At 40.9% G+C, this 27528-nt stretch overlaps 1 protein-coding gene across 13 annotated transcripts; it reads left to right on the top strand.

Annotated features, from left to right (window-relative positions):
- Positions 1 to 149: 149 nt before the first annotated feature.
- Positions 150 to 25718, top strand: LOC111857348 (MYND-type zinc finger-containing chromatin reader ZMYND8-like). Of its 13 annotated transcripts, XM_023838092.2 has the most exons (22): positions 150 to 422; positions 4283 to 4513; positions 11392 to 11462; positions 12818 to 12963; positions 13648 to 13866; positions 14425 to 14538; positions 15542 to 15604; positions 15786 to 15878; positions 15964 to 16051; positions 16135 to 16190; positions 16316 to 16393; positions 16526 to 16641; positions 16848 to 17326; positions 19409 to 19549; positions 19701 to 19853; positions 19969 to 20463; positions 20651 to 21127; positions 21413 to 21603; positions 21702 to 21782; positions 22035 to 22113; positions 22208 to 22447; positions 23049 to 25718. In XM_023838092.2, exons 2-22 carry the CDS (start codon positions 4500 to 4502, stop codon positions 23219 to 23221), a joined length of 3567 nt encoding a protein of 1188 aa, XP_023693860.2. In that variant the 5' UTR covers positions 150 to 422; positions 4283 to 4499; the 3' UTR covers positions 23222 to 25718. The 13 variants fall into 13 exon arrangements, with proteins under 13 accessions (XP_023693860.2, XP_072569036.1, XP_072569035.1 ...); XM_072712934.1 differs by lacking the exon at positions 150 to 422 and having other exon boundaries at positions 4064 to 4513; positions 20822 to 21127; XM_023838091.2 differs by lacking the exon at positions 150 to 422 and having other exon boundaries at positions 4065 to 4513.
- Positions 25719 to 27528: the final 1810 nt, after the last annotated feature.

Below are 27528 nucleotides of genomic sequence, written 5' to 3' on the forward strand. Positions count from 1 at the left end.
ACAGGCAAATTGACCAATCTGTGCACTTGGACAGATGGCGACGCGCCGTGAGCGGAACGTTTCGCTGTAGCGTCATAAACGTGGTATCAAAAGGGGTGTTTTTGCTAACGTGCAGTTTTGGCCTTAGAGAGGTGGCAGTGCGGCTTCCTGTAGAAGTCAGGTTGTTGTGTGACTGCAAAAAAAAAAGCAACAGCAAGAACTAAACTATTTGTAGAAGTTAATCTTTCGACAATTGGCAAAATTAGGTTTCTTTTGCCCTGAAATACAAGCAGGGCGACTTTTGTCCAGCGTGAAAGTTGAAATGTTTCCCCCGTTAAATGTAGCTCGTTTAAAGTGCACGCGCCGGACAACACGAATGCGGGTAGCACTTGGTTACCGTGCTCGCAAAACAATCATTAAAAAATAAATAAACAGCGCTCATGGTGAGTTATTTGGTATTTTAAGTGCGGACGGGATCGATGCGACTTTATTGCAGGACCTTGGTCGTTTAGTTTGTCGTTATGAATGTGTGTAAGCAGTGAATATAGGTAGTTTGCCTTTTCTGGTAAGTGCTATTTGGCCGTTTTGATGTAGCAAATAAAATAAAGTTTCTCACATGTCTCTGAAGTGCTTTGCTTACCGGCTAGTCACTGACAAACTGGCTCACACTTGCATATTTCGTGGGTTCTCTAATTAATAGCGGTCTTACTTGCATAGGGATGCCCTTATCGATTCAGCTTTCGTGGAATCAAACATTATGTTGCTGAAGCACTGGAAAGCTTTTACAGCACTTTATAGCAAAACGCTCCATATAATTTCACGACCAACGTAGTAATCAAAAAAGCCGATATATTTGCTTGCTTGCTTGTTACCGTGAGGCACCCATTCCCACCTATGGGAAGACTGCAGTTAACGCTGATGACTAGATAATGCACGTATTTGAGTTAATGCATGTAATATATTTTACACGATCCCACAATACTGTGATTATTTCCTACCGTTCTCATAGTGCCTTAGAAATAAATATGAACCAGGGAATGAAACCGAATCCACAAAATACACCAAGCACGAGTAAGCTGAACGCTGATTCTCATTGCCTTAATGGTGTTTCCTTACAGACTGGTTTCACCATGCAGGTAATCTAATTGTAAACGAGTTTCTGCTAATGTGGTAAATGAAAATGAGGTATCCCGTGTCCTTCCGGAGCTGTTGTATAAACCCCCTTATATAAACGCAGTCTTAGTGGAGGTGTTAACTGCCCCGGAAACCGTCACCTTATAGTTTTTACTTAATCATGAAACAAGTCCATCCTATTTATTCGTAATATGTTACAGGAAGGTTAGTTAAAGCTTTTGTTTTTCCATTTATCCCTGGGAAAGTATTAAGGTGATACTTTTGTAATCCTGAGTAACTAGAAACTAAAAAGGAATGCCGGTTTGACAACTTTTGAAAGCCACATTGAAAATGATATCTGAATCATTAAGAAACTGGAGACATGTGAGGACTGTTTACTGCTGTTTTAGCCTGTCTGATGACAATTCAATTGGTTTTTGCTTTACAATACTTAAGATTCAGTTTTCTAATAGTTTTTTCACTAAATTTTGTCGAAACTGGTTTGCTTTTTCGTACTGTCCCATTTGTCCGACAAATCAACTGTAGGAAGACATGAATCTCCTGTGGCTCTAAGATGATGATTTATGCTTAGGAATGACACAGCTTGGCCAAACCAATATGATCTTAAGAAGACCAAGGCAATTCAATTCACACACCAACTGAATAACATTATGAAACACTTGAAAACAAATGAATGCATTATAATATGATTGCAAAGTGAAGTAATTCTATTTTCTCCAAATGTACATGTTATTGCAGCATTTGGAATGCTGTCACTGCCAGATTCCGTTTGTATTTATGGTGGTGGCGGGATTAAGTCACAGAACAAAAGATGTAGAATTTGAGAGAGTAAAGGCAATTTTTATACTGACTTAATCAAAGCTGTTGACAGGCCGTTTAATATTTTTACTGGAACAATTCAACTGGGGTTTGTCCAGGGCCATTAATTTTCTTTTTCAGACTTAGCTGCCTTCAAATAATCCTTTATTATTGCTTGTTGGTAGTGACAGCAATTCCCTATAGCAGTGTCTCCCAACCCAGTCCTCGGGGACCCTCAGACAGTCCAAGTTTTTGCTCCCTCTCAGCTCTCTGGCAAACAGTTCCCATTTTTGCTCTGGGAGCTGGGCGGGAGCAAAAACGTGAACTGTCTGACGGTCCCCAAGGACCGGGTTGGGAAACACTGCTATAGGGAATTGCTGTCTCAACAATAGGATAGAAATTATTGCTTTGGCCTCTAGAGGGCGCCGTTAACCTTAAAACCCAAAAGGCAACACTTCAATATTCCATTTCTGTATTACTTTTACTATGAGCAGAGAATGGGCAGTTTGCATATATCTTAGGCCTACATGTAAGTCACCACTGGTTTTGGAATAACCATTACTGGTATAGCATATTTGTGTGTGTGTTTTTTTATTGCCAAGAGGTATAATTCTGCAGTTTTAAAATAGATTATAACTATAAATGTAAATCTGTATATATGTGCAGACCGATAAACCAATTAAGACATCTGCCTCATTCAGCAATTGTTGAATATTATTTCTATAATTATATTATTGCTATTATAATGCTGGTAGAAGCAGTGTATCCTAAAATTGTGTTTTTTGTATGGTGTAATTTGTAAATCAAAACAAAATTAGAATTTTGGCTTTCTTTTCTATAAATCAGAGCTGTTTTTATGACTTGGAGTTTCTCCCAAAATTAATGACACTTTTATCCTTAGCATTATTTTGATACATTTTGCAATGTAACCCTATCTGAAAGCTAGCTTATTAGTGTTACAAAGTAAATATCAAATTTGTTTGAAATTCATGCTAGTTAATTTCATAATAGTGATTTTTACATAATGGATTCAAATGTAGGGTCTGTTTTAGAACCTCAGCCACTTGGTTTCAGATCTAGTTTATCTCTGCTTTCTATGTTTCTACGTCGACTGCAGTTATATTTAAATGCGAGGACAAATTCCTATGCCCAAACTCTCTGAATTTTATTATGTTTGTAACTGTTTATGTGAGTTAAAACTAAGAGTAAACAGGATATATGACCTTTATCAAGGCTTGAACCACTGAGGAACGAGTTGAGAATGCAATCAAAGATAACATTTTTAGCTTGCACTCCATTTTGATGATGCGATGCATATATTTAGACCTCTGTATTTAACCATGGTTGACACGAAGATTTTTTTAAGTTAGCATAGCAGTGCTACTTCCATATGTCACAAATACTGGGATGTTCATTCTCCAGAAAAGAAAAACATGGGTTTAATATATACCCGTTTGTACTTACATTATTATAGTGTGGTAAAAATAATTAAACTTAATATAGAGTGAGCAATACTGTAATGTTGGTGACTACATATTATGAACATGGTATGTGTGCTGCCTTGAGAATATAGAAAATAACAGAATGCATGAGGAAAATCTTGAATAGATTTCTGTTCTGTCAGTGCTCTTTAAGGCATTGTGCCATCGCTTTATGACTTGATCGAAAGGGATTGGGCAAAGAATGTTTAAACATGAGAGTAACTTATAGAGTTTATTTTATTTATATAGAAAAATGTTTGTTAATATGTTAGTATTTAGGTTGTAGTCTTGTTATTAAGCTTTTGATGATTGTTGTGAACATAACTTGTATAAATAAGTGTGTGTGTGTATATATATATATTTATATATGCACACACACACACGTATATTTTTGATATATTAGTTATGTGTTGATTATTTAACAAATTAATTTATCTCCAATACCTTTTCAGAAAATGTATATATGTATTAATAGGTTAAAATATTTTGGTGATATTGTTAGCCTTTTTAGCAAATATAGCAGTTGGTATTTATGAATAAAATAAGTGTGAAATGTGGGAATAAGATGTTGACCCTGTGTCATGTTTGGCCCCGCTTGCCCCATCCTGTTTACTGGTGTTTGAGAATTGCTGTCCTCTCTGTGGATGGCCGAAATAAAGGGAGGGATTTAGACAAAGGCCCTCTCTCCAACATGGAGGCTGCAGGCCTCTTCTGCTTTCATGTGTTTCTTCTTTTTAATTAAAAAATATGTGGGTAAAAAACAGTGAATGCAGTCGATACAGAAAAGGAATGCTGTTTTGTGGAGTTCTCTTGGGTCATTTTTTGACTACGACGGTTTAAAATGTGTATTTTGTGGTTTGGGCCTAACTCTGCCTGTTTTTTTTCTACAGAGAGCTGCTCCAGCCTGTGCTGAACAAAGATAATTACTCAGGAAGCGTTTCAGCCAATCCGCTGCGGCCTTATATCCTGCTTGTGAAAAGAGGCCATTCAGGGTCTGGCTTCCATCAGACAGCCCGATCATCAAGCTTGGAGTGCCAAGCCCTTTCTGTCTGAGGACTGAGACTGTCCTCCATGTTTTATAAGTATTGACATAACACTGTGTTAGCCATGCATCCACAGAGGTAAGCCTGATTTTTATTTCCTTTTTCCTTCCTGTACTGCTTATCTGCCGCAGAGATACAGTGTGGTTCTCGAGGAGAATGAGCTTGCCAGTCCCACTCAGCTGAACTGGATCCTGGAGAAAAGCTAAACAGGCATTCTGCCTGTGCTTTTTGGTCACATGGGTGCGCAGCCAGGATCCATAGTGTAATCCAGAGATGTGACCATGGCAAAACCTTTAATACTATCATTACTTATTAAATAATATTGAGAAACAAAACAGTACAAAAATACATTGACCATTTTCTCTTGGTTGCCTTGGTTGTTTCAGGAAGGGGGGGGGGGGGTTTCTTAAAAGGAGATTGTGAGGACCTTTGTGTGCTTGTGTCACATGCCATGCGAGAGAAAATGGAAGGTGGGGGCAGGACTCTTACAGCACAGTGGGGGCTTCTGGGGAGCCCGAGCAACTTGTTTTTTTTTCTCTGTCGGGACGTAAATGTGAGTTCCTAAGCAATGCTTGTTTTTCTTCCTTGTTTTTAACTTAAATTTCTAGGCTTTAGATAAAAGATAAAAACACCAATCACGATGAGCTCATTTGCTCAGCCCGTGTAGCAGACTCTTTCATACTGTTCCTTTTTTATTTTCACTTTTGGGATCACTCACCTTGAGATTAGCTGCTGATTCATATAAATGCTAACTGGGGCTCGCTCGCCGCCCGCTCGCCTTTTCGTCTGTTTCCTGCGAGTGGGACTGAGCCTCTAAGGGCACGTGAGAGCGAGGCCTAGCATGCCACGCTGTTCGAGATTTCACCACGATCGTAGCTTTCTCTGAGTCTCGGCTGTTTGCAGACGGCTGTGGGGAGAGTAGGGTTTCACACTGGACCCAGGAAATATAATTTCCTTGCTGAACTGCCACCAGAGAGCTATTTCTGCCAGCTGGTTTAAAAATGTGACCCCCTTCTCCCTCTATGTTTGCTTGTTTTGCTTCCCTGCTCCAAACTAGAATTTCAGCTGGGGAATAGAAGAGCTGCTGTTTAACACAACACAGATCTTGTTGTGTTTTTAGTCATTTCAGCCTGTGGAGTTTCACATTAGTAGGGCTGCTGATTTTAGTTTCTTCCAAAATGAACCTACAGAACAGGACATTCTTTCAAGCTCTTAATATGCTAGAATCTTCTGTTGTCCATGTTAATCTATTGTTTTCTGTATATTTTGTTCATATGAATTTCTGCAAAGTAGTGTTTGACAATTTCCTTTATCATGTTTAGATATATTTATGTGAAACTTAAGCATTAGTGTTTGATACAGTAGCAGGCTTTTACGTGAAATAGTTATTGTAACTGGTAAAATATTTTCCATAATTAGGGCTTATGTATCCATTGCTGACTTCTGCTGATCTATTTTTGATCTAGTGATAATGTACTAAGGAAATTACATCAGAACTTTGCCTCTTTTTTTCTTTTTTTGAAGTGCTGGTGGTGTTATTTTAACCTGTGTTCTATATTTATGTTGATTATTTAGGACCCTAATTGGTTTTAGCATTGGTGTTTTTACATTATTATTTTCAGGTTTTTTTTGTCCCTGAATGATTCTGCTTTTAATTCAGTAGGTATACTAGTGTTTGTGCTTGAAAGGATCTGTTCCTTCTTTTTAAAATGGACACCGGAACATTATCTTTTGGCTCGCACTCAGATTATTTTAAGAAGGCTGTGCAGAACATTCCGTGGATGTCTTTTTTTTTTTTTCTGTACCTTTCATTTAATTCGAAAATTCTCAGACTGAATATTTGTATGTCGGCCTGAAATGATTGTTTAATTTGTGAAGAATATCTGCATTGCAGCAAAATGTCTAAGAGAGAGAAGGTAGCAATGAGCTGTGTGGCACAGCGCAGCCGCCCAATCAGACCCCTCCGTGCGGCACTCAAACCAATCGCTGCCACAGCCGAGGTTAAAGATTGACAATTGCAGTGTAGCAGCAGGGAGAGCAAGGCCCTTCTGGAAAATTCTGCAACCATCTTTGTTTCATCCCATCCAGCCAAATTTTAAAGGCCAGGGTGAAGAATTGTCTTGTTTATTCTGTGCATTAAGACAAGGTATGCTGCTATGTGTCAATTTTCTTCATTCAGGGATGTTATATGGTGAAGCAGTTATGATAATCTTATTTTATGGAATGTCTGAGATATGGGGCATAAACAGGCTCTGCGTTCTCCACCGTGGGCTTTAGCTGCCTGTCCTCGAGTGGGGTGAATGTTGCTGACGTTGAAGGTGTAACCTGTTATGTATCTGCAGACGTGTCAGCCAGCACGGCTCCTGTGTCTGTTGTTGTTGCTGTGTTGTCATCTCCCACAGACGTAACCCTCTGGCTTGAGTCGTGGAGACTTTGGGGTTATGTGCACTGCTGCTCCTCCACCAAGTCTAAGCGTCCCAGGAGGTCGATTCCCATCTGGAGCTAAAACCAGATGAAACTGAACATTTGTTCTGCGACTAGTCTTTGAGGTTCCCTATTTGAAATGAGTCATTTTTTTAAAAAATTCTTTTAAATATCTACTCTTTATTCCCTTGGGAATGTCAAATGCTGAAAGGTCACATTTTGCAATAAAAGGAACACCATTTTATTTCAGATTTTAAATGTGCTTGTTGAAAGCACAGAGGTGCATGCAGTGGAGAAGGAGCTGGTGTGGGGAGAGGACAAGCTGATTTTCCAGTGTGCAGCTTCTCCCTCTCCCTCTCTCCATGGCTGCCCGGATGGCCTCTGCCGTAGTTTGGATCTGTTTTTTTTTTTTCTCCTCCCCCATCACGGCTCTAATCTTTTCGACGCTGCTCTGTGTTTGCATGTGCCAGCACCTGCTTTCTGACACCAGCTACAGGGGTGGGGGGGTGTTTTGTCTCCATTTTTTACGTGGACAGTGATCTCCAGTGTTGAATTGAGTTTTCCCTCCGAATCCAGGGTCTGTTGTTTTTGATTTTTTTGTCCCTCTTTGTCTCCCTGGAATACTTGATCTTTTTTTTTTTTATAATCTGAGCTTCGAAGGCCTACAGTGGTGCCTCTGCACATTATGAACATGTTGCTTCAAGAATCCTGTCCTAGATTCTCCTGCAAATATTCTTCACCTTGTATCATCTGAATTTTTGGTAGGAAAGAACATGCACTTCCTTTTTGAAGCAGCAGGCTTAACAGAGATAGTCTGAAATGTTTTAAGGTAGTCCAAAGGACAGGAAGGAAGGTCAGTATTTTGTTTTTTCTTTGTGAGAACAGAGTTATGTTAATTTCAGAAAACTCTTAGCTGATTTAGTGTCTTAAGTGAAACATTATGTTCTTTCTAGAATTACATGTGACTTAAAGGTTTTGTCATCCAAAGAGTCATTGAAGATGTATTGCTTTCTGCTACCTTTGGAAGTGTTGGCCTTGTGATATTTTGAATAGCATACTTGAGTGTAAATGTTTAAAATTGCTACAATGGTTCAATGATCAAATATGATCATGCTCTCTCTATGCCACAGTAGCCTGCTGGTGATGTCACTTATGTTAGGTAAAAACACAGTGCGCTCAGTCTACACAGTGGTAATCTTATGATTTTTATTGTGGCTGTATTAATTTGAAATACAAGAAAAATAAATCGAATACCAGATGTTTGGTTTTCGTAGCTACTTCTCCATTCTGGCTTGACCATTTAATATGGTATGAGGTTAATGGTGGTCAACTGCCACTTCACACATCCTGTCTATGCCCTGGTGTTTAGTACAGTAATGGAGAGCTTCTCTGAAACCAGCATTATTCCAGGTGGGCTTGAAGCTATGACCCTTATGGCCTCAGCTGGCACGGCGAATGTGCATCTGCGACAGCTTGGAGTTTGTTTCTGACTGCAGGAGCCAGAATTGAAAAACGTGACAAAACTGCTTCCATGATGTAATTTGGCAAAAGATACGAATAGAAAATCAATGCTTTGAGGATGATGGTCACTTAGCTTTTGTACAGATGAAACTGCTTGGAACCTGACGATGTTCTTTGCTGGCCACTGTTAGAGAGCGGAAGGAGAATATGCTGACTTTGTATATTTGTTAAGGAAGTGCACATAGTCAGTCACATTTTTAATTTTTTGAGAGAGTATAATTGCTGTGAGATGTCCATGGGCTCTATCCTAATGCTTTTGCCAAGGTGGTATAATTTTCTCTCTTCAGAAACGGGAGTGTGGGTTGTGGGGCTTGTTTTCTCATCAGGGTGTACACACTGTCAGTTAGACATGAATGAGTTTTCCTTCCATCAATGAGTACATTGTGCCATGACGACAACGTTCTCCAACCCAAAGGCCTTTCATCCAGACCATTTGAAACCGCAATAAAGCAGAACGCCTAGTCTACATATTAGTAACGCTTCATGAAGGGTCTTATTAAAAATTTGTTTTTGTTTTAACATTGTGCAGGTCAGTAGCTACAAATATCTTTTAGGTTGGGAAAAAAAAACAATGTCATGGATGTTTCCATTCCACAGTCATTTCTGATCCATATTGCACAGGTTTTATTTCCTTGCATGCTGTGGTTTGTTACATTGTATTATCTGTCTGTCTTTGCAACTATACACATGCACTATTTGTGGAGGCTTTAATGGAAGCTGGCACAGAAGGTCAGCAGGCAGCTCTGCCTCGAGTGTCGTCAAGCACCATTGCTATATGTGGCTTTTGCGTAAGCTTTGCCCCAGTTCTCAGATTTCCTTTCCCAATTTGAAGATGGGCTGTTCTTATATACATGTGTGTCCGCACGTGTGCACTCTGTCATACCCTGGATTGGCATGACCTGTATGCAATAAGCTTTTGAAGATTGATGGATAAAATAATCCAAGGAAACACTTCTGCTTAAGCATTTTCTTCCCTCATTTTGTACTGCTCTCCGCAAATCCAATGGTTTGTGCACGATAATTAGCAAGTGTATGTGTATGCCTAATTTGGTTTTTGCCTCTGCTTTAGAAACAGTTCCTTTATGGTATGAAACCCTGGGATAACTTATCAGATCTGGTCACTGAGTTTAAAGGTTAATTCTGGATGAGTTGCTCTGATCGCCATGTCTTCAGTGGATGTCTCTCCTGAAGCACATGAATTAGGGCTGGGCGATACAACCTCAAATCAATCACGATTAACTGAACAATTTACAATTAATGGACGATAATTATCTTATTTCTTGCTCTCATATTTCACTAGGTTTGTACTGTAAATATGTTCAACTTTTAAAGCTGGGATATTTTTTCTAATGAAGACTATTTCTATGATATTTAAATAATTGAAGGAAACACACACAGATGAACCATTCGTGGCTATTCATTGAGTATTTCAAAGAACTTGAATCAAAGCAGAAATCGCTTGAAATGAAAATGTCTTGTGAAAAAGATCTCATTTTAGTTTTAATGTAAAAGGCGAGTTCCCTGAAAAAGTAGAAAATAGTTTGCATTTCTTGCAAATAAACATTGTCTGTCAGGGTAAAATTGATTGACTATAAGTGGATGATCATTAATCGATTTTTTTTCTTTTTTTTTCTTTGTCTCAGTCAGATTACAATCTAATTCACATTTGTATATTTCTTACACGAATATAAGGTAATAAAATGGAAAGTGTTGCTATTTTTTGATTTCATAATACAGCACAGTTAGAAGAACTATACAAATGCTTCAAATGCTTTTCAAATTACAGTACTGCACAAATTAAATTACTGAACTGTGTATAATTCAAATACACTATAATACAGTACAAAACTGTACATAAAATATAGCTTATTGTAGTTTTGCTACTGCATCTCGTTGGCTCGTTTTTGGCAGTTTATCATAAACTTTGAGTCTATTTGTCATTGAGAGAAAATGACTTTCTTTTTCCCATCATGTTTACTGTTCTTGTAGCATTAGCCTCAGGTAGCCTGGCTAGCCGGAAGCAGATGGGTTACAGCAGGGCAAAGTAGGCAAGTACGAAAAAAAGAATTACCATAGTTTTAATTTTCCATATTTTATGTATAAAAAGACCCAAAATGAACACGAAGCGAATCACTTAATTAGTATAAGCAAATTATTTAAACTATATTTGTACAGGAATGATTCTGTCCCAAGCTTTTCGATTAATATAAGAGGTTGATCACTATAACTGTGATCACTATAAGTGGTTTCCACTGTATTTTAAATATTATTTGTTGAAACCGATTGGTGGTATTACCTTTGGTAGCTGAGACTGTTTTTTCTCAGTGTTTACATTCAATCTCTTTTTATTTGGTGTCATCTTCACTAAAGCCACAATGTGTGCAAATGACGGACGTGGCATCTTTCTTAGGTACAAGCCGCTGGAGATGCTACGTTTGCTCTGTGTTTGAGTTCTTCCTGTTGCTTCCATGTCACAGACTGGTCAGGGTGGAGTCACGTGACCGCACACGCAGTACAATGTTTTTAAGGGGACAGTACATTAACACACCCTGGGAAAAGTATTAACAGAATTTAAAAACAAAATCGAAGTAACAGACAAGATTTTGTCGATTTAAAGGTTCTGAATGTCGGTTTTGATTCGTTTTTCGATTAATTGTCCAGCCCTAACATGAATTCTGCTGAGGTGGAGGAAAGGTTCCATTGTTGCTATGGAGATACTCTCCTGAGGTACCAATGGAAACACAAACACATCTGAAATTTCAAGTTAGACACTAATTAACCAATTTAATAACTGAAAAGGTTAACATGTTGTTTGAAAGAGCTGATGGAGCAGTCAATGTCTGAATCAAATGTGCCTCTTGAACCCATGCAGATATAAAAAAAATAAAAAATAAAACCTGTTCTCAAGGGGACCACCTCACTGGCCTTGTCAAAGGTGTTTACAGCAGCAGGGATTTTAATGAACTGCTTCTGAGATGACACTTACATTTGCTCTCCCTATTTTGTCGCAGCTTGGCTGAAGAAGAAATAAAAACGGAGTCGGATGTGGTAGAAGGGATGGACGTTTCCACGCGATCCAAAGGTGAGGAGAAAGCAGAGAGCCACTTTATGTTGATGTCTGGAAGATGGGCTGAATTTTCTTAAAATTCATTGTAAGCTCAGCCTAGCTACATTATGCCTTGTTGACTCCTTGTCGGCATGTTTGTCTGCAACGTGCTGCTTGCCTCACTATATCGCTAAGTGCTAAATGTAAAATGAACCGTTTTGGATGTATTGCAGTTTAAAATATTATTATTAGGTGTGGTTCTGTTTAAGCTCAGTTTGCCAACATCTGAACATTGCACTACATTACTATTTAGATGGGGTTTCCAAGGTTCATGTGCTGCAGATTACTCTCTCACACATGTATGCATGCACCTGGCTCTTGGCGATCTTATCTTTCTGTCTGTGTGGCCCTTCTTACCAGCTGTGTGGTGATAATGAATCTGATGACAGAATCTTCATTGCAAAGTAGTTTGCACCTTGCTGCCTGTACCTCTTGCCCCTGTTCCACTTCTGAGTATTGAAAACCAGCTGTATGCTACTTAATATCTTTATTTCCTCTGCTGTTTTTTTTTTTTTTTTTTAAATAAGATGCAATTTTTCTTGAAGGTGCAATTGCCAATGTGTGACACGAGACCAGATTCAGTGCAAAATTCTTCGATTCTGTAGTGTGGTGTTCAGCAATGAAAAGGGCTGCTTTTTGAATTAGTTTTCTTTCTGCATGTACAGTATCCCTCAGTGTGGCTTCTCACTTTTTCAACAGGATGTGAGAACATCTTTTTTTTTTTCCCCTAATCTGGTCAAATTTTGGAGGGCAGCTGGTGCAGTAAACGATTCTGCAGCCTGGTGTGGAAAAACAACTAAACTGAATGTTCGTTTGTGAAATATTGCTGTATTACGCATAGTGTTGGGACAGACATGCTGTTGACACGTTATGTCATGACGTGTTATGGGTGGTATCTTCTTGGGTCCTTGGTCAAAGTTGGGGCTGTGGTTCCCCACCTGAGCTGGAAATGTTAAGCACTTGCTAATCAAGTTGTAGGATTTGAAGACACCACATGATAATATCAGGGTAGACTTTTTTATTTTTTATTTTTTAAATCCTCTTCCTGAACACACCTAAATTAAGCATAGCGTGTCTGCGTACATCGTGCTGATATTTTTTGATGAATGTGTATCAGTTCCGCAGCTTTACTTTAAGCTTTAAATCATATTGAGAAGGAAAAAAGGTAATAAATATATGATGTAACAGGAATGGCCAGGAGTAGAGTAGGTTTGGAGCTGCTTTTCGGACCTGGCCGTCTGGTTGACTGTGATTTTCGAGCAGCAGGTGGGGAGGGGGAGGTGAGGCCACTGGGCGCTGTGACATGACCGTGAGGCCGTCTGCCGTTTCAGATCCCAGCCTGACAGAAAGGGCAGCACAAAAACGAAAGCCCAGTCCTTCCCACTCATCCAATGGGCACTCGCCTTCAGAAATGTCACCCAGCCCCATCAAAAAGAAAAAGAAACCGGGATTAGTAAACAGTAGTAACAAAGACCAGGTAAGCCAGTACTAACCATTAAGCAAATCCCAACTGCATTAAAATTCATGGAGATATATCCATACGCTTACCTTGCATTCTATTCACTGCTTTTTAGGTGTGTATGAATATGATATGTGATTTTTTTTTTAATTTTAGAAGTATTAATATATTCATTCCCCATTCATATATTGAGCCCAAATCTATAAATGTTAACAATCAAAGAAAATGTTACCTTTAGGTTACCTTTTTTTGTGTGTATGTGCATCTTTTTTGAGCAGCAATATTGATGTAGTTTAGTTAATTGTGATATCAATTTGTTGTGTACACATTCCCTTTTGCATGAATAAGGCTTTACCACACATTAGGTCAGAATTTGAAAAAAGGCCCCGACTGGCTTTCATGTTGACATTAGCAGCTAAATGGCTAACTAAACAGGCTATGTGGTTTGGGCATGTTTAGCTTGGTAAAGGTCAGTGTCATGCAAGAAGTTAATGGTGTTTGCCAAATACAAACTAGGCCGTGGCAAACCGAGACACACCCTGCTTCTGCTGCACAGTGGCATGCAGTTTTGTGCTTGCTAATCCCCAGCCACGAAAGTCTGTATTTTGCACCACGCTCAGTTTTGTCTTGAATGCTTATTGTGCTACCTCTCTAAACCCTTGTGTTTTGAAACCCCACCTGTTTCTCTTGCCTGCATTTCAGTCAGAGCTAAGACATGGTCCCTTTTACTATGCGAAGCAGCCACTCACCACAGACCCTGTTGATGTTGTGCCGCAGGATGGACGGAATGATTTCTACTGCTGGGTGTGCCACCGAGAGGGCCAGGTGCTCTGTTGTGAGCTATGCCCCCGGGTGTACCATGCAAAGTGCCTGAAACTGGCCGCCGAGCCTGAGGGGGACTGGTTCTGTCCCGAGTGTGAGGTACTCTCTCACTTCTTGAGCAGTCTCATGTCGGGCATGTGCCTGTCCAGCTGTGTGGGAGGCCCGAGCGGCAGTGTGGCCAAACACAGCACTGCAGGCGCCACCTGCAGGCCACGCTGGATATGATCTAGATTAGGGGGCGTCTTTGCTGGCTCTGCAGCAGTGATCGGCTTCGGCTCTCTGTCTGGGTGTAGAATTTTAGCGTGGCTCAGCGAAACGGCCGAACAAATCTGCTTGGGTTGGTTTGGGTGGTGCCCTGTGCCAGAGCTAGACTTTGTTGGCCGGTATTACACACATCGTGTGTTGCAGCTTTGCTTGGCGCTCTTTCTGGTAAAAATGCATGCTTTCTATTGTTATTTTGCATTTAAGGTTTCATGAAACCTATGATTTTTAATCAAGTTGTTATTTTGTTTTAAATTAAAAAGTAAACACTTTTTGCTGAAAGTGTAATCTGAAGAATGATTTTGAATGTTTTTTTTTCTGCTAGTCTGAAACCTGGATCATGAATTATGGGATGTTGCAGAGTGTAAAGATGTACTTTCCCATCTTGCCTTTCAGAAAATAACAGTTGCGGAGTGCATAGAAACTCAGAGTAAAGCAATGACCATGCTAACAATAGACCAGCTGTCTTATCTGCTTAAGTTTGCGCTCCAGAAGATGAAGCAGCCTGGGGTAAGTGCAGAGGCCGAGCGTAAAGACCAGGTCTTCCGCAGCTCTCCGGCATCTCTGAGCTGCTGCTCCCATGCTCAGTGGGACTTGACCGTTTTTTTTGTCAAACAAACCAACATGGCCTCTAAGGACTTCTTCATTTGAAAGCAAAGTGTTATTACCAAAAAGCAGTTTCCAAACGCAGGTCTTGCAGAAAGACCAGTGTCTTTTTAATGTCCTCTACCCAAACGATTTGCTTAAGACCTGTTTTCCAAATTTCCATGCTGCACTGCACCCAGATGCAATTGATGTGTCATACTCTGCATTGTCCAAGACACCCTTCAGAGAAGGTCCCCTTTGAATACTCGATGTACACTAATAAACTAGATTAGCTGTTGTTTTTTCAGACTCCCAGTTCCAACAGCTGATTTCACCCGTCTGTGAGTTTTTACCTGGGGCAGCAGTGCTATCCTTCACATGTACTTGTATATGGGGAAATAAATATTGGTGTCCTGATTTGATTGTTATTCTGAACAACAGAAAGCAACCTATTGTCTGGGTAAGGCACTTAGGTTGGCCATTATCGGACAAATATTACAGGAGGCTTTAATTTGTTTTGGACATGAGAATGAGACGTGGGGCAACATGTTTTACACAACAAATCATTCTCCCCTCATTTTTAACAAAACGTTGCACACATTCCTGAAAGTGGGGTTTTCTGTTCACTGCCATTTCCCCCACATTCAGAATAGGCAGTAGAGTAACAATCACGGCCTGACAGACCATGGCCTATAGAGGGCGTATCACCCATGCTAGCACATGGCCGTCTTCAATTTTGGGGCGATTTCCGGCCAGCGAGCTGAGAGCGATGCTCTGCAGACTTTAGAATGGTGAGCCTGCGGTGGGTGGGTTAGAATTTTTGTGCGTGGTGGTTGTAACAGGCTCTGATTGTCCCCACTTAACTACCCAGACAGTGGGGTTGAACACTCTTGTCTGGTTAGGAAAAGCTCTCCTTGCTCTCTTTCAGGATCCACCTCGCTCGTCTCTCTCCCCCCACGCAGCCGCCCAGCAGAGAAAACCTATTAATTGGGTAAAAAAAAATGACATATTTACGCTATATCCGTTAACATATCCGGAGTGTTCAAAGTTGCAAACTGTCTGTCCAGATTACCAACGTGTGCTGCTGAAATGTGATCGCACTGATTTCGTGGCTTGTGTGTTAATGTGCTGGATGCCTTCTCTCCTTCCCATATCCACCCCCCCCCCTTTAGACTGAACCATTTCAGAAACCTGTATCACTAGAGCAACATCCAGATTATGCAGAATACATTTTCCATCCAATGGATCTCTGTACATTAGAGAAGGTATTTGGAGGAAATATCCATTAAATTTATTCTGTTAAAGGAATTTTGATGCTTAACAACTAATTTTCTGTTAATTTGCCCATAGAATATAAAAAAGAAAATGTATGGCTGCACAGAAGCCTTCCTGGCTGATATGAAATGGATATTACACAACTGTATAATTTACAATGGAGGTAGGTCAGGAATGAATCGCACCAAAAAAGAAAATGGAGGCTTGTGAAAATTCTCATTGATAATTGTCATGTGTTCCCACCAGGTAATCACAAACTTACAGCGACAGCAAAAGTCATTGTAAAAATCTGTGAACATGAAGTGAGTACTTCATTTACTGGTAGAACAATTTTGTGAATGCTTCTATCAACCCAGAATATCCATTTTAAGTAGAAGTTCTGTAACCATCAACTCACAAATTTGTATGTATGTTTCTTTTTTTGTAGATGAATGAAATTGAGGTTTGTCCAGAGTGTTACCTATCATCTTGCCAAAAGCGGGAAAACTGGTTCTGTGAGCCATGTGTAAGTGTGCAACTTCACATTCTGCTCCTCATTGACGTGCTGGGGGGGGGGGGGTGCACATACTTCAAGGTTGGTGCATACAATGTGAAGAAGAGCTATTTAGCTAATTTCCTCCTGTGCTGTTGTGTTTAGAGCCAGCCCCATCCTCTGGTGTGGGCGAAACTTAAGGGGTTTCCATTCTGGCCAGCAAAAGCTCTGCGGGATAAGGATGGACAAGTGGATGCCCGTTTCTTTGGGCAGCATGATAGGTAAGTAAACCTGTTCGTGTTCAAAATCACTTTGCATGTCTGTCCAGTTTTTAAGTCCATTTGACTCTTATGACAATTACTCTGTACTTCTTGTCATCTAGGTATGTAACCCAGTTTAATGGTCTATGTTTTTGCTCCCTGCCAGACAGTCCACATTTTTGGACTAGGTTGTGAATGACTGATCTAACCTAATCTTTCCCCCGCAGGGCCTGGGTCCCCATAAATAACTGCTACCTCATGTCCAAAGAGATCCCTTTTTCTGTGAAAAAGACAAAGAGCATCTTCAACAGTGCCATGCAAGAGATGGAAATCTACGTAGAGAATATTCGCAAGAAGTTTGGAGTCTTCAACTATGCTCCGTTCAGGACCCCCTACACACCCAACAATCAGTTCCAGATGCTACTGGACCCCTCCAATCCTGCGGCTGGTGTGGTCAAGACTGAAAAACCTGAGAAGATCAAGTTTAACTTTGACATGACGGCCTCTCCCAAGATGCTTCTGAGCAAGAGCGTGCTGTCAGGTGGCACGAGTAGGCGGATCTCGCTCACGGAGATGCCCCGTTCTCCTATGAGCACCAACTCCTCTGTGCACACAGGCTCTGACATAGAGCAGGACATCTCCGACAAAAGCATGAAAGTCATGCATGGTCACTACAGCACTGGTGAAGAGTCCATGGACTGCACAGGTACAGTCCTCTCTGCTGTTTCGCTGTTTGTCTCTCAGTGTAAAAGGACCAAAGGGACCCAAATCGGTTAATATAGCATGACACACTTTGCATCACAAATTTAGGTCACTTTCTCTGTGACTGCTTGTCAGGACAAAATGCAAACACAGCTATAAAACCGGGAGTTTATTGAACAAATAACAGAATACAATAGGATTTCAGTCTATGTGAAATCCAGACAGTAATTGGAATCAGTAATCAGGAGTAAAAATCAGCCTTTAAACTGAAGAGAAATAATAATATACACAATAATTATCGATATTGACTGATATGAAACTTTATTGCGATTTTTTCTTTGGCCATGTCGCCCAACTCTACCCACAAGAATAAATATAAATATGTGGACTGTGTGTGTGACAGAGAGAGAGAAGCCCCAGATGTATTTATAATATCACATGTGAAGTCCTGATTTCCACCCTTCCCCCGACTGACTGGGTTTATTATGAAAGAGCATTTGTCTGCTGCTGTGTATTATTCAGCTGTAAAGGCAGACTTTTTAAAGTCAGTGATTTTTGGCATTAATCTCTGCATAATTCTTTTTTGTGAAGGTAAGACATGGAAGTTTCATTGTTATTACAATATTTTTAGCACTTAATTGTTAATATGAAAAAGTCTACAGTCAACATATGGAGGACCGTGATCTTAATGTTGTCTAATGATGTATTTAGTAACTAAATTTTATTATATACTCTGTGGGGGATATATTATGCTCATGTTTACATTTGCTGCAAAAACAAAATATCAGCATAGACCTGACAGAGCTTTGGGCTATCATGAGCTTCGGTTTACCCTGGTACGTTGGTATCGATTCTTCAAGTGTCACCGACTGCTTCATTCTGAAATCTGGAATTTTGTTGCTGGTGGTAAGGTGGGGGTGCTGTCTTCAAAATTACCCATAGGTATCCGCTTGGCTGGGACAGGTATGGCAATTGGCGTAATGCTTTTATGCTCATCAGGCCATTCAAAGACTACTTATCCAAGAAGATTTTGTTTTCTTGCAGCTAGAATTGTTTATGCTTAGGGTGAATGTGTTTTTTGGTTTGATTTTAAGCAGCTAGCTTTTTAAGAACATAAGAAAATTACAAATGACAGGGGGCCATTCGGCCCATCAAGCTTGTCTGGGGAGAACTTAAATAATAGCTGAGTTGTTAAAACTCTTATCTAGCTCTGATTTAAAAGAACCTAGAGTTTTAGCTTGCGCTACACTAACAGGGAGACTTTTAAGGGGATAAGTGAACTTAAATAGTGTCAGCCAAGACAGTTGCAGGTTCTGTACAACTTCTGTGGTTAGTGTATCTATGGTTAGGTGTACTAAAGGGATTTTGAACCTGACATAGTTACCCTCCTTTTAAGGTTTTCAGCTAGTATCTGATCAAGTTAGCTGCTATGCCACATGAAATAAGTTTTGATCATTGAAGATTCTGGCAAGTCACCCATCCTCGTTTTCAAAATCACTGAGCTCTAGTCATGGTAGCTAAGATAATGGGTAGCTGGGCTTATCCAGTATGGTTATACATGGCACAATGGGATGGTATTTGCTTAACTTAGGAAGCACAGCAGTGTAGACGCTTCTACTTTTAGTATGTGCCGTTTTTAATTTTATTAAAACAATTATTCTTATTGTATTGGTTCATTGTATTGTAGGTTGTAGTGAGTGATATCCCATAGATGGTGCAGTGCTTGGTATGTTAAGTTGGGCTTGTGACTGACGGGTATGATTGTGGTATGTCGAAAGCCCAGCTGTTCTACTCTAACTGATTTGGTAAATCTCTTCAGCTATAAAAAAAAATGGTATATCTGTAAGCAAATCTAAATAATTTTAAGATGTCCTGGGAGTATATTGCTTAGCAACAGTATACCCATTTCTTAATTTTATGTTAATAAAATGATGCTGTCTGTCGTCATTCTATACAAAAAAAAATTGTGGACCAGATTGCTTCCTGTTCTACAATGAAAATAAGTCCATTGCTGAGGTGAACTTCATTTTGAAATATCTGCATTTCCACATTTAATTTTAGAAGTTGAACTCCTTTTCCTTTACAGCTTCTCCGGCTTCTGCAAAGACTGGGCATGCGGGCAGTGTCACAGGCAGTCCCAAGACGTTTTCCCCACAGGCTTCCACACCTATTGCCCCCAAGCAGGAGAGAGCGCCCCCTACTGGGAGCATTCTCAATCTCAATCTTGGTGAGCCTCTTCCTCCCCCATACATAGTGCATCAATGGCCCGGCATTTAGCACCAGTGTTTGAGCATCTACGTCAGTTGCCAGTGTAACTGCTCAACTTAAACATTTAGTATTGGGGGAGAAAAAACATTTTTTTCCCTCTGCTTCTCCAGATAGGAGCAAAGCAGAGATGGACTTGAAGGAGCTGAGTGAGACCGTACAGCAGCAAACGGCACCAGTAGTGCTGACTTCACCAAAGAGGCCCATAAAGCGCCATTTTCAGCTCAACTTGGATAAAACCATTGAGAGTTGCAAAGCACAACTTGGTATGTACATTTACCTGTGAAAGAGAACAATTTGTGGTGGTATAATTTACTGATGCCTTTCAACTACATCTAAATTCCTTTCAGTAGTTTTGGATTATTATTTCACTCTGAGCAGGAATCGATGACATTTCTGAGGACATCTACAGAGGCGTCGACCACAGCGATTCGGAGGACTCTGAGAAGTCTGACTCCAGTGACAGTGAGTACATGAGCGATGAGGAGCAGAAGGTGAAGGACGGCCAGGAGGAGGCTGACAAAGACCAACCTGAAAAGGATTCAAGGAAGAGGCCCAGGGTGCCATCTCAAGGAGAAGGCGAGAGCAAGCTGGATGTTCCATCTAAGAAAGCGACGTCTGAGGTGCCAGCGGCGAAAGAGAAGCCGGGCGGCGATGCTGATAAAGAAGCTTCTGAGAAGAGCAAGATGCTCCAGCACCCCATTAAGGAGAAGGAAGGGCCGTCCTGCACCACGGGGCTCGACATGGACTCGGACTCTGAGAGAGAGCTGGTAATAGACCTTGGGGATGACCAGGCCAGCCAGGAGCACAAACGGAATAAAAAGGAGCCAGCAGCAGCCACGACACCCAAGGACCCAGTTGTCCCTAAGACTGAAGGTGAGAGGCTGTTCGTACAGATGTTGAGTCTTGAGAGAAATAATCAACAGCTGCTTGTCATTAATTTTAGTAAATGGATTATTACATGGATCCAGACTAGATTGTATGCTTGTGGATCTGTGTGCTTAATTTTGTATAGTGTTGTGTTTTTGAATGTCATCTAGGGTCGTGGTAATGTACTTTGCAGGTAAACCCCTTTCAACCTGTAGTGCAGCACCTCCACCCTCGAGCGACACATCCTCCTCTGCCCCCAGTGTGAAAGACCCTACTCGGTCCCCAATTACCATCCCCCTCAACGTGGTCTCCTTTGCTGCCACCCCCACGTCCAACCTGCTGCCCAACACGGCCACCACTGCAGGTTCCTCGCCAGCCGCAGCAGCGGCCCCGGCCACTGTAAAGAAGCAGCGGCCCCTTCTGCCGAGGGAGACGGCACCTACCGTGCAGCGCACGGTGGTGTGGAACCCAGCTGGAAAGTTCCAGACTTCCTCACAGAAGTGGCACATGCAGAAGGTCCAACGGCAGCAGCAGAACCAGCAGCCAGCTGCGCAGTTACAGAGTCCCCAGGCCCAGACGCCCTCACAATCCCAGTCCTCGTCTTCCTCAGTGTCCTCTCCACAGCAGCCTTCCTCTAGCACCAGATACCAGACAAGACAGGCTGTGAAAGGTGCTTTAACTTTTATCTCGATTCATGAAGAATTTCCATTCCTTGCAGTAAGCCATTAGGCTTTCTCTCCAAAACAATTAATAAAATGATACTCTTCAAATGGTGCACATCAGTGGTGGACTGGCATTATCTTATTGTATTGTTGTTGTTACTATTATTATAATTATGATAAAGGTAACATTTTCTGAAAGGCTAACAGTCCAGTGCTAATGTGGTCCTGTTAGTCATACACTCATTTTAGAAAAATCGGTGCAAGCAGTCGTTACTCTTTCATGTTTTTTCCAGCGGTGCAACAGAAAGAGGTCCTCCAGGGCACATCTACCTCGGCAGTCACCTTGGCGACTGGCACCCCAGCTGCGTCCATTGTCGCAACCCCTGGGACTGCTGCCAGTACCACTACTACTCTGGCTGGGGACTTCCAAGTCTCTACCGCCTCTGCAGATGTAGCCGCAGACATAGCAAAGTACACCAATAAAGTGAGTTTATGAAGTGTTTAAGAATGACCGATGACTTTTCATTTTTTTTGGTTGTTTTGCTGGACAGGTTGACTTATTTGTTCTATTTTCCCTTTCAGGTAATGGACACAATAAAAGGAACCATGACGGAAATATACAATGATCTCTCAAAGAGCACTTCAGGAAACACTGTAGCCGAGGTATTAGATCTACTATTAACTCTAATGCAGTGTCTCCCAATCCAGTCCTCGGGGACCCACAGACAGTCCATGTTTTTGCCCCCTCCCAGCTCCCGGGAGGGAGTGAAAATGTGAGGGGAGGGAGCAAAAACATGGACTGACTGTGGGTCCCTGAGGACCGGATTGGGAGACACTGCTCTGGTGAATTAAGCCTGGATATATTGTATGCATCTCTGAAAGTAACATTTTTGTAAATTAAATCTTTTGGTACAGATTCGCCGTTTAAGAATAGAGATCGAAAAGTTGCAGTGGCTACACCAACAGGAGTTATCTGAAATGAAGCACAACCTAGGTATGGTCATTCCTCCTGCAGTTTTCTCTCAGCAGTCTCAAAATAAGAGCTGGATCCAGAAGTCCATCTGTGTGTGTGTGCGTGCACTTGCCAGAGCTCACCATGGCTGAGATGCGGCAGAGCCTGGAGCAGGAGCGCGAGCGGCTCATAGCGGAGGTGAAGAAGCAGATGGAGCTGGAGAGACAGCAGGCCGTGGACGAGACCAAGAAGAAGCAGTGGTGCGCCAACTGTAAGAAGGAGGCCATCTTCTACTGCTGCTGGAACACAAGCTACTGTGACTACCCCTGCCAGCAGGCTCACTGGCCAGAGCACATGAAGTCTTGCACACAGTCAGGTAACAGTCCTAGCTTTTGCAGTGAGCTTTTCCCTAACTGCAGTGCAGCTGCAGCCTGCTACAGATCTGATATCCTTTAACAAGGTTTCTCAAGTTGAGCTGCTAAAGGTGGGGTAATAGTGTAAACCAGTGAATGGCTTTGTGGCTCAGTGGGTAGCGCAGTGGCCTCCCAGCTCTTGATGGTGGGTCCGATACTGATCCTGGCTCTGTGTGCAGCCTCATCTTCCCTCTGCTTTCCTCTCACTCTCCAAAGACTTGTTGGGTGAACTGATCTCTCAGAACTTCTCACAGTTTTGCATGTTGGTGTGTGAATTTCTGCGTGTGAATGGTGATGGCCTAGCATCCTGTTCCTTTGTCTTGTGTACTCTGCTTCCTGGGAATGGCTACAAGCTCCACGTATCTCCATACTTGATAAGGGGAGATGGATGGATGGATGGATGGATGGATGGATGGATGTACGCACAAGTAATTATAACAGATGTGCAAACCGTTGGAATTCATGACATACTCTACTGGCATAAAGAATCACAATTCTGTGCATACTAACAAGCCTGTTTGCATTTTTGCACACTAATTAGCCTGTTTTTTCCCCTTTGTACAGCCACAGCCTCTCAACAGGAGCCTGAGACCGAGGCAGCCACAGACGTGGCGAGCAGGACCTCCACACTGACTGCCAGCACCCAGCAGACTCCTTTGGACTCTACAGCCACTTCCATGGACAAGGACTCCGCTGCAGAAAAAGCAAAAGACGGCGTCAGTGTCTCTGTATCCTAACCTCCAGCTTGTAGCCAGTTATTATTGTACGATATTCTTTGTAAATCTCTTGTTCAGGACAAACTTTGAAAATATGATGTTCAACACACCAGCCTGGGTATGTAAATGCTCCCTAAAAACCAGTGTTAATGATAAGAAATTCCTATTTCACGGCCACCATCTTACATTATCACAGTAGCGTGTCCAAAGGCTACAAGTCCAAGAGAAAAGAATTGTGTGTGCAATCAGGAGTTGGCCACAATTCATTCTATGTAAAAGATTAGAGCTGCTGTGTCTGTCACGGCAGTACACTATACGGAATGTCCAGAAGGAGTACATAAAAAAGCATCAGGCCTGCTGCCTTTTGGTTTTTGGACAAGCCACAAAATGAAGTCTTTGTTATTGAGTCAAGAAGACTAATGCAGGCCTCTGTGTCGCAGTAGAAGGATTTAACATGACCTCCCGCATGTAAGAGATGAAGAGGAACTTATGTGCCATTTGTAGTTCCCGGTGTCTATCAAGGGTACATTTCTTTTTATATTCTTCTAATCTCCATTTACAACCTTCCATTCACAAGAGCCAATCTCGCTCTACCACGGTTCAGCTGATCATTTGTGGATGGTATGTAGGATGACAAGGAAGAATGGTTCCCTTCCTGGTTCAACTGGAATTGCCCCACCATCATTACTGTGACATGAAAGTGCATAAACTTGAGGAAGTTTCAGAATAAGTAGTGCATTTAACATATCAAAGTTCCCTAAATGACATTTTCATTTGGGGGCAACTGCTGCTTAGATAGGAGCACATTAACTTTCAATATACTACAAATGACAAGAGGGTATATGAGCATGTTGTCAGATTAAACTGATGTTTTAGGCAAGTTGACAGAACACAAACTGAACATGTAAGTTCTCAACAGACACTATAGTAATAGTTCTAAGCCCAACCTATGTTTTCTGGTAACTTCCAATATGTCACTATCCAATTTTCAGTGCCCTTACTATGTAAGTGGCAGTGATTGTTTTAAAACTATCAGGTTAAGAATCAAGTTATTTTTTAAAAATTGTATGTTTTTAAAAACCAGTGTATATTGGTTCATGTCTACTATTTCAACTTGTTACAGGAGACATTTACCTAAATTACACACAGAATTTAATGCACAGTAGTTCAAGCCTGCTCAGATTTTTTTTTTAAAAGGTTTAAATTGTATGTCGATTATACCTACATAAACCTTAAGAGGACTGTAGAGCATACTTTTATGCCTTCTGAGTCTGGTTTTTAAAAGTTTCTGCTGAGGTCACATACTTGTGGAAGTGGGTTATAAAGAGAAGCTATTTAAGCATATGTCAGGACACCTCTTCAAATAAGCCCCACCTAAATATGTCTCTTAGGTGGGGTCTAATGGCTTCCCATTGGATAGACTGTTAAATATATTCCCAGTGTAAAAAATATAAAAGGGAAAAAAACCTACTCCTGGCTGAGGAGGAAAAAGAACAAAAGTGACTGTATATTTCTAGTGAGAATTTTTCTCACACATTGTTTACATTTGATGTAAATAAAGAGAGAAGGGGCTGAAAGAGTAGAGCCTTATTTTCACATGTGCACAGTACTTTTTATTTAGATCGAGACAGTTTTGGACCGTGGTATGGAGGTATGACCTACAGAATGTTTTGTCTTCATGTCTTTGATTTTCTATGAAGCTGTGTCATTCAACTGGTTACATTCAGCTTTTCAAAGAAACTTTCTTGCAGTACAAATCATGAAAAAATGGGCAGTGTTAACCCCTAATATTTTAAAATGCTAGAGCACACATTTGTTGCCTTTTTGCTTCTCCTTTCCTCTCAGGTTGAAGGAAATGGTTGTGTAAACAGCCTCTTTATCACTAATGTGGAACAACAAAAGGGTTATGTTGCCATCTTCAGGTCAAGGTGTGTGTGTGTATTTTTTAAATGTCTTGGCTTCATTGTGTCTTTCTGTGTAATGAAAGAGGAGTTAGTGGTGGAATAAATTCTTAACCACAATATTTAAAATATCTTAAATTTCTATCTTCAGAAAGCAGGTTTATGACTTATTTACAGCAGAGTTGAGAGGTCCATGGAAGTCTCACCAACAGTGGTGTTAGTTTAAAAAAGTAATAAAAGGGTTGGAAAAATTATAAAAAAATAAAAAAAAAACCTTAAATGTGAACTTAATATTCTTTGCCAACTTTAAAGATGTAGAGGCTATCAATTTGTATATATACACATCCATGAGTTACACTACAGTGTATAGAGTTAGAAGCCTTTCTGAGTATGGATGTTTGTGGTACGTACTTTTTTAAATCACCTGTAAATATTGCAATGTGTGTTTTTTGGATATAATAAAAGAAAATGTATATTTCATGTACCCCAATATCTTTTGTTACTGTTCTCTCCTTCTTCAAAATACTGACAGTATATGATTGTTACTGCAGTAACTCTGTGAATATTTATATTGTGTGCAACATGTCTGTTTATATAAAATGTTTTTCTAAATGCAATACTACTGGAACCATATTTGTCTCATTGATGAAGATTTAAGACAATACAATTCCATACATTTTTCCATGGATAATTGCTTATTACTTACAAGGTCACACTGAACTTTGCATATATCCTGGGATGGGATTTTCATACACTGCAAGGCACACACTCAAGGACATTTTAGGGACACCAAATCACCTAAGCACATCCCTGAAGGAAATCAATGTAAACACAGGCAGACGTGAACCTACAGTGCTACATCTTAATGTAGGTGCCCTTAGCAATAAAATCACCTTCATTTTATATTTTAAGTAATTTGTAGATTAAGGACTAGGCCTATAAAGTTCATTAACTGAATGTTTTTAAACATGCGATCAATTGGTGCTCTAAAATCTACATAGATTCCGGGGATTTTTGTTGTTTGGATCTTGAGGCTTCTCAGTGGCTTGTTCATTTTTGTGATGACTCCATCCATGCTGTTTCCAGGGTTGCCAACTCTGATGCATCTAGTATGATACACTTTCAGATTCTCATGCTTACATAAGAGATCTCACAACAAATCTATTATTCCATTATACATCTAAAATTAACTACAGTCGTGGCCAAAAGTTTTGAGCATGACAAATGTTTTTCACAAAGTTTGCTGCTTCGGTGTGTGTAGATCTTTTTGTCAGATATTTCTATAGTATACTTAAGTATAACTTCATAAGTGTCAAAGGCTTTTATTGACAATTACATTAAGTTTATGCAAAGAATTAATATTTGCAGTGTTGGCCCTTCTTTTTCAAGACCTCTGTAATTTGCTCTGCCATGCTGTCAATCAACTTATGGGCCCAATATCCTGACTGATAGGAGCCCATTCTTGCATAATCAAAATTGGAGTTTTTTGTTTGTCCACCCACCTTTTGAGGATTGACCAGAACTTCTCAATGGTATTAAGGTCTGGGGTGCTTCCTGGCCATGGACCCAAAACGTTGATGTTTTGTTCCCCAAGTCACTTAGTTATCACTTTTCACTTATGGCACGGTGCTCCATCATGCTGGAAAAGGCATTGTTCGTCACCAAACTGTTTTTGGATGGTTGGGAAAAGTAGCTCTCGGAGGATGTTTTGGTACCATTCTTTATTCATGGCTGTGTTCTTAGGCAAAATTGTGAGTAAGCCCACTCCCTTGGCTGAGAAGCAACCCCACACATGAATGGTCTCAGGATGCTTTACTGTTGGCATGACAGAGAACTGACGGTAGTGCTCACCTTTTTTTCCCAGATGCCCCAAACAATTGCAAAAGGGAATCATCAGAGATTTACCCCAGTCCTCAGCAGTCCAATCCCTGTACCTTTTGCAGATTATCAGTCTGTCCCCAATGTTTTTCTTGGAGAGAAGTGGCTTCTTTGCTGCCCTTCTTGACACCAGACCATCCTCCAAAAGTCTTTGCCTCACTGTGCGTATAGATGCACTCACACCTGCCTGCTGCCATTTTTGCACAAGCTCTGCACTGGTGGTGCCCTGATCCTGCAGCTGAATCAACTTTAGGAGACGGTCCTGGCACTTGCTGGACTTTCTTGGGTGCCCTGAAGCCTTCTTCACAACAATTGAACCTCTCTCCTTCAAGTTCTTGACGATCCAACAAATGGTTGATTTAGGTGCAATCTTGCTAGCAGCAATATCCTTGCTTGTGAAGCCCTTTTTGTGCAAAGCAATGATGACTGCAAGTGTTTCCTTGCAGGTAACCATGGTTAACATAAGAAGAATAACGATTTCAAGCACCACCCTCCTTTTAAAGCATCCAGTCTGCTATTCTAATTCAGTCAGCAGGACAGAGTGATCTC

The sequence above is a fragment of the Paramormyrops kingsleyae genome, chromosome 6 (assembly GCF_048594095.1).
Source record: "Paramormyrops kingsleyae isolate MSU_618 chromosome 6, PKINGS_0.4, whole genome shotgun sequence".
Taxonomy (NCBI): domain Eukaryota; kingdom Metazoa; phylum Chordata; class Actinopteri; order Osteoglossiformes; family Mormyridae; genus Paramormyrops; species Paramormyrops kingsleyae.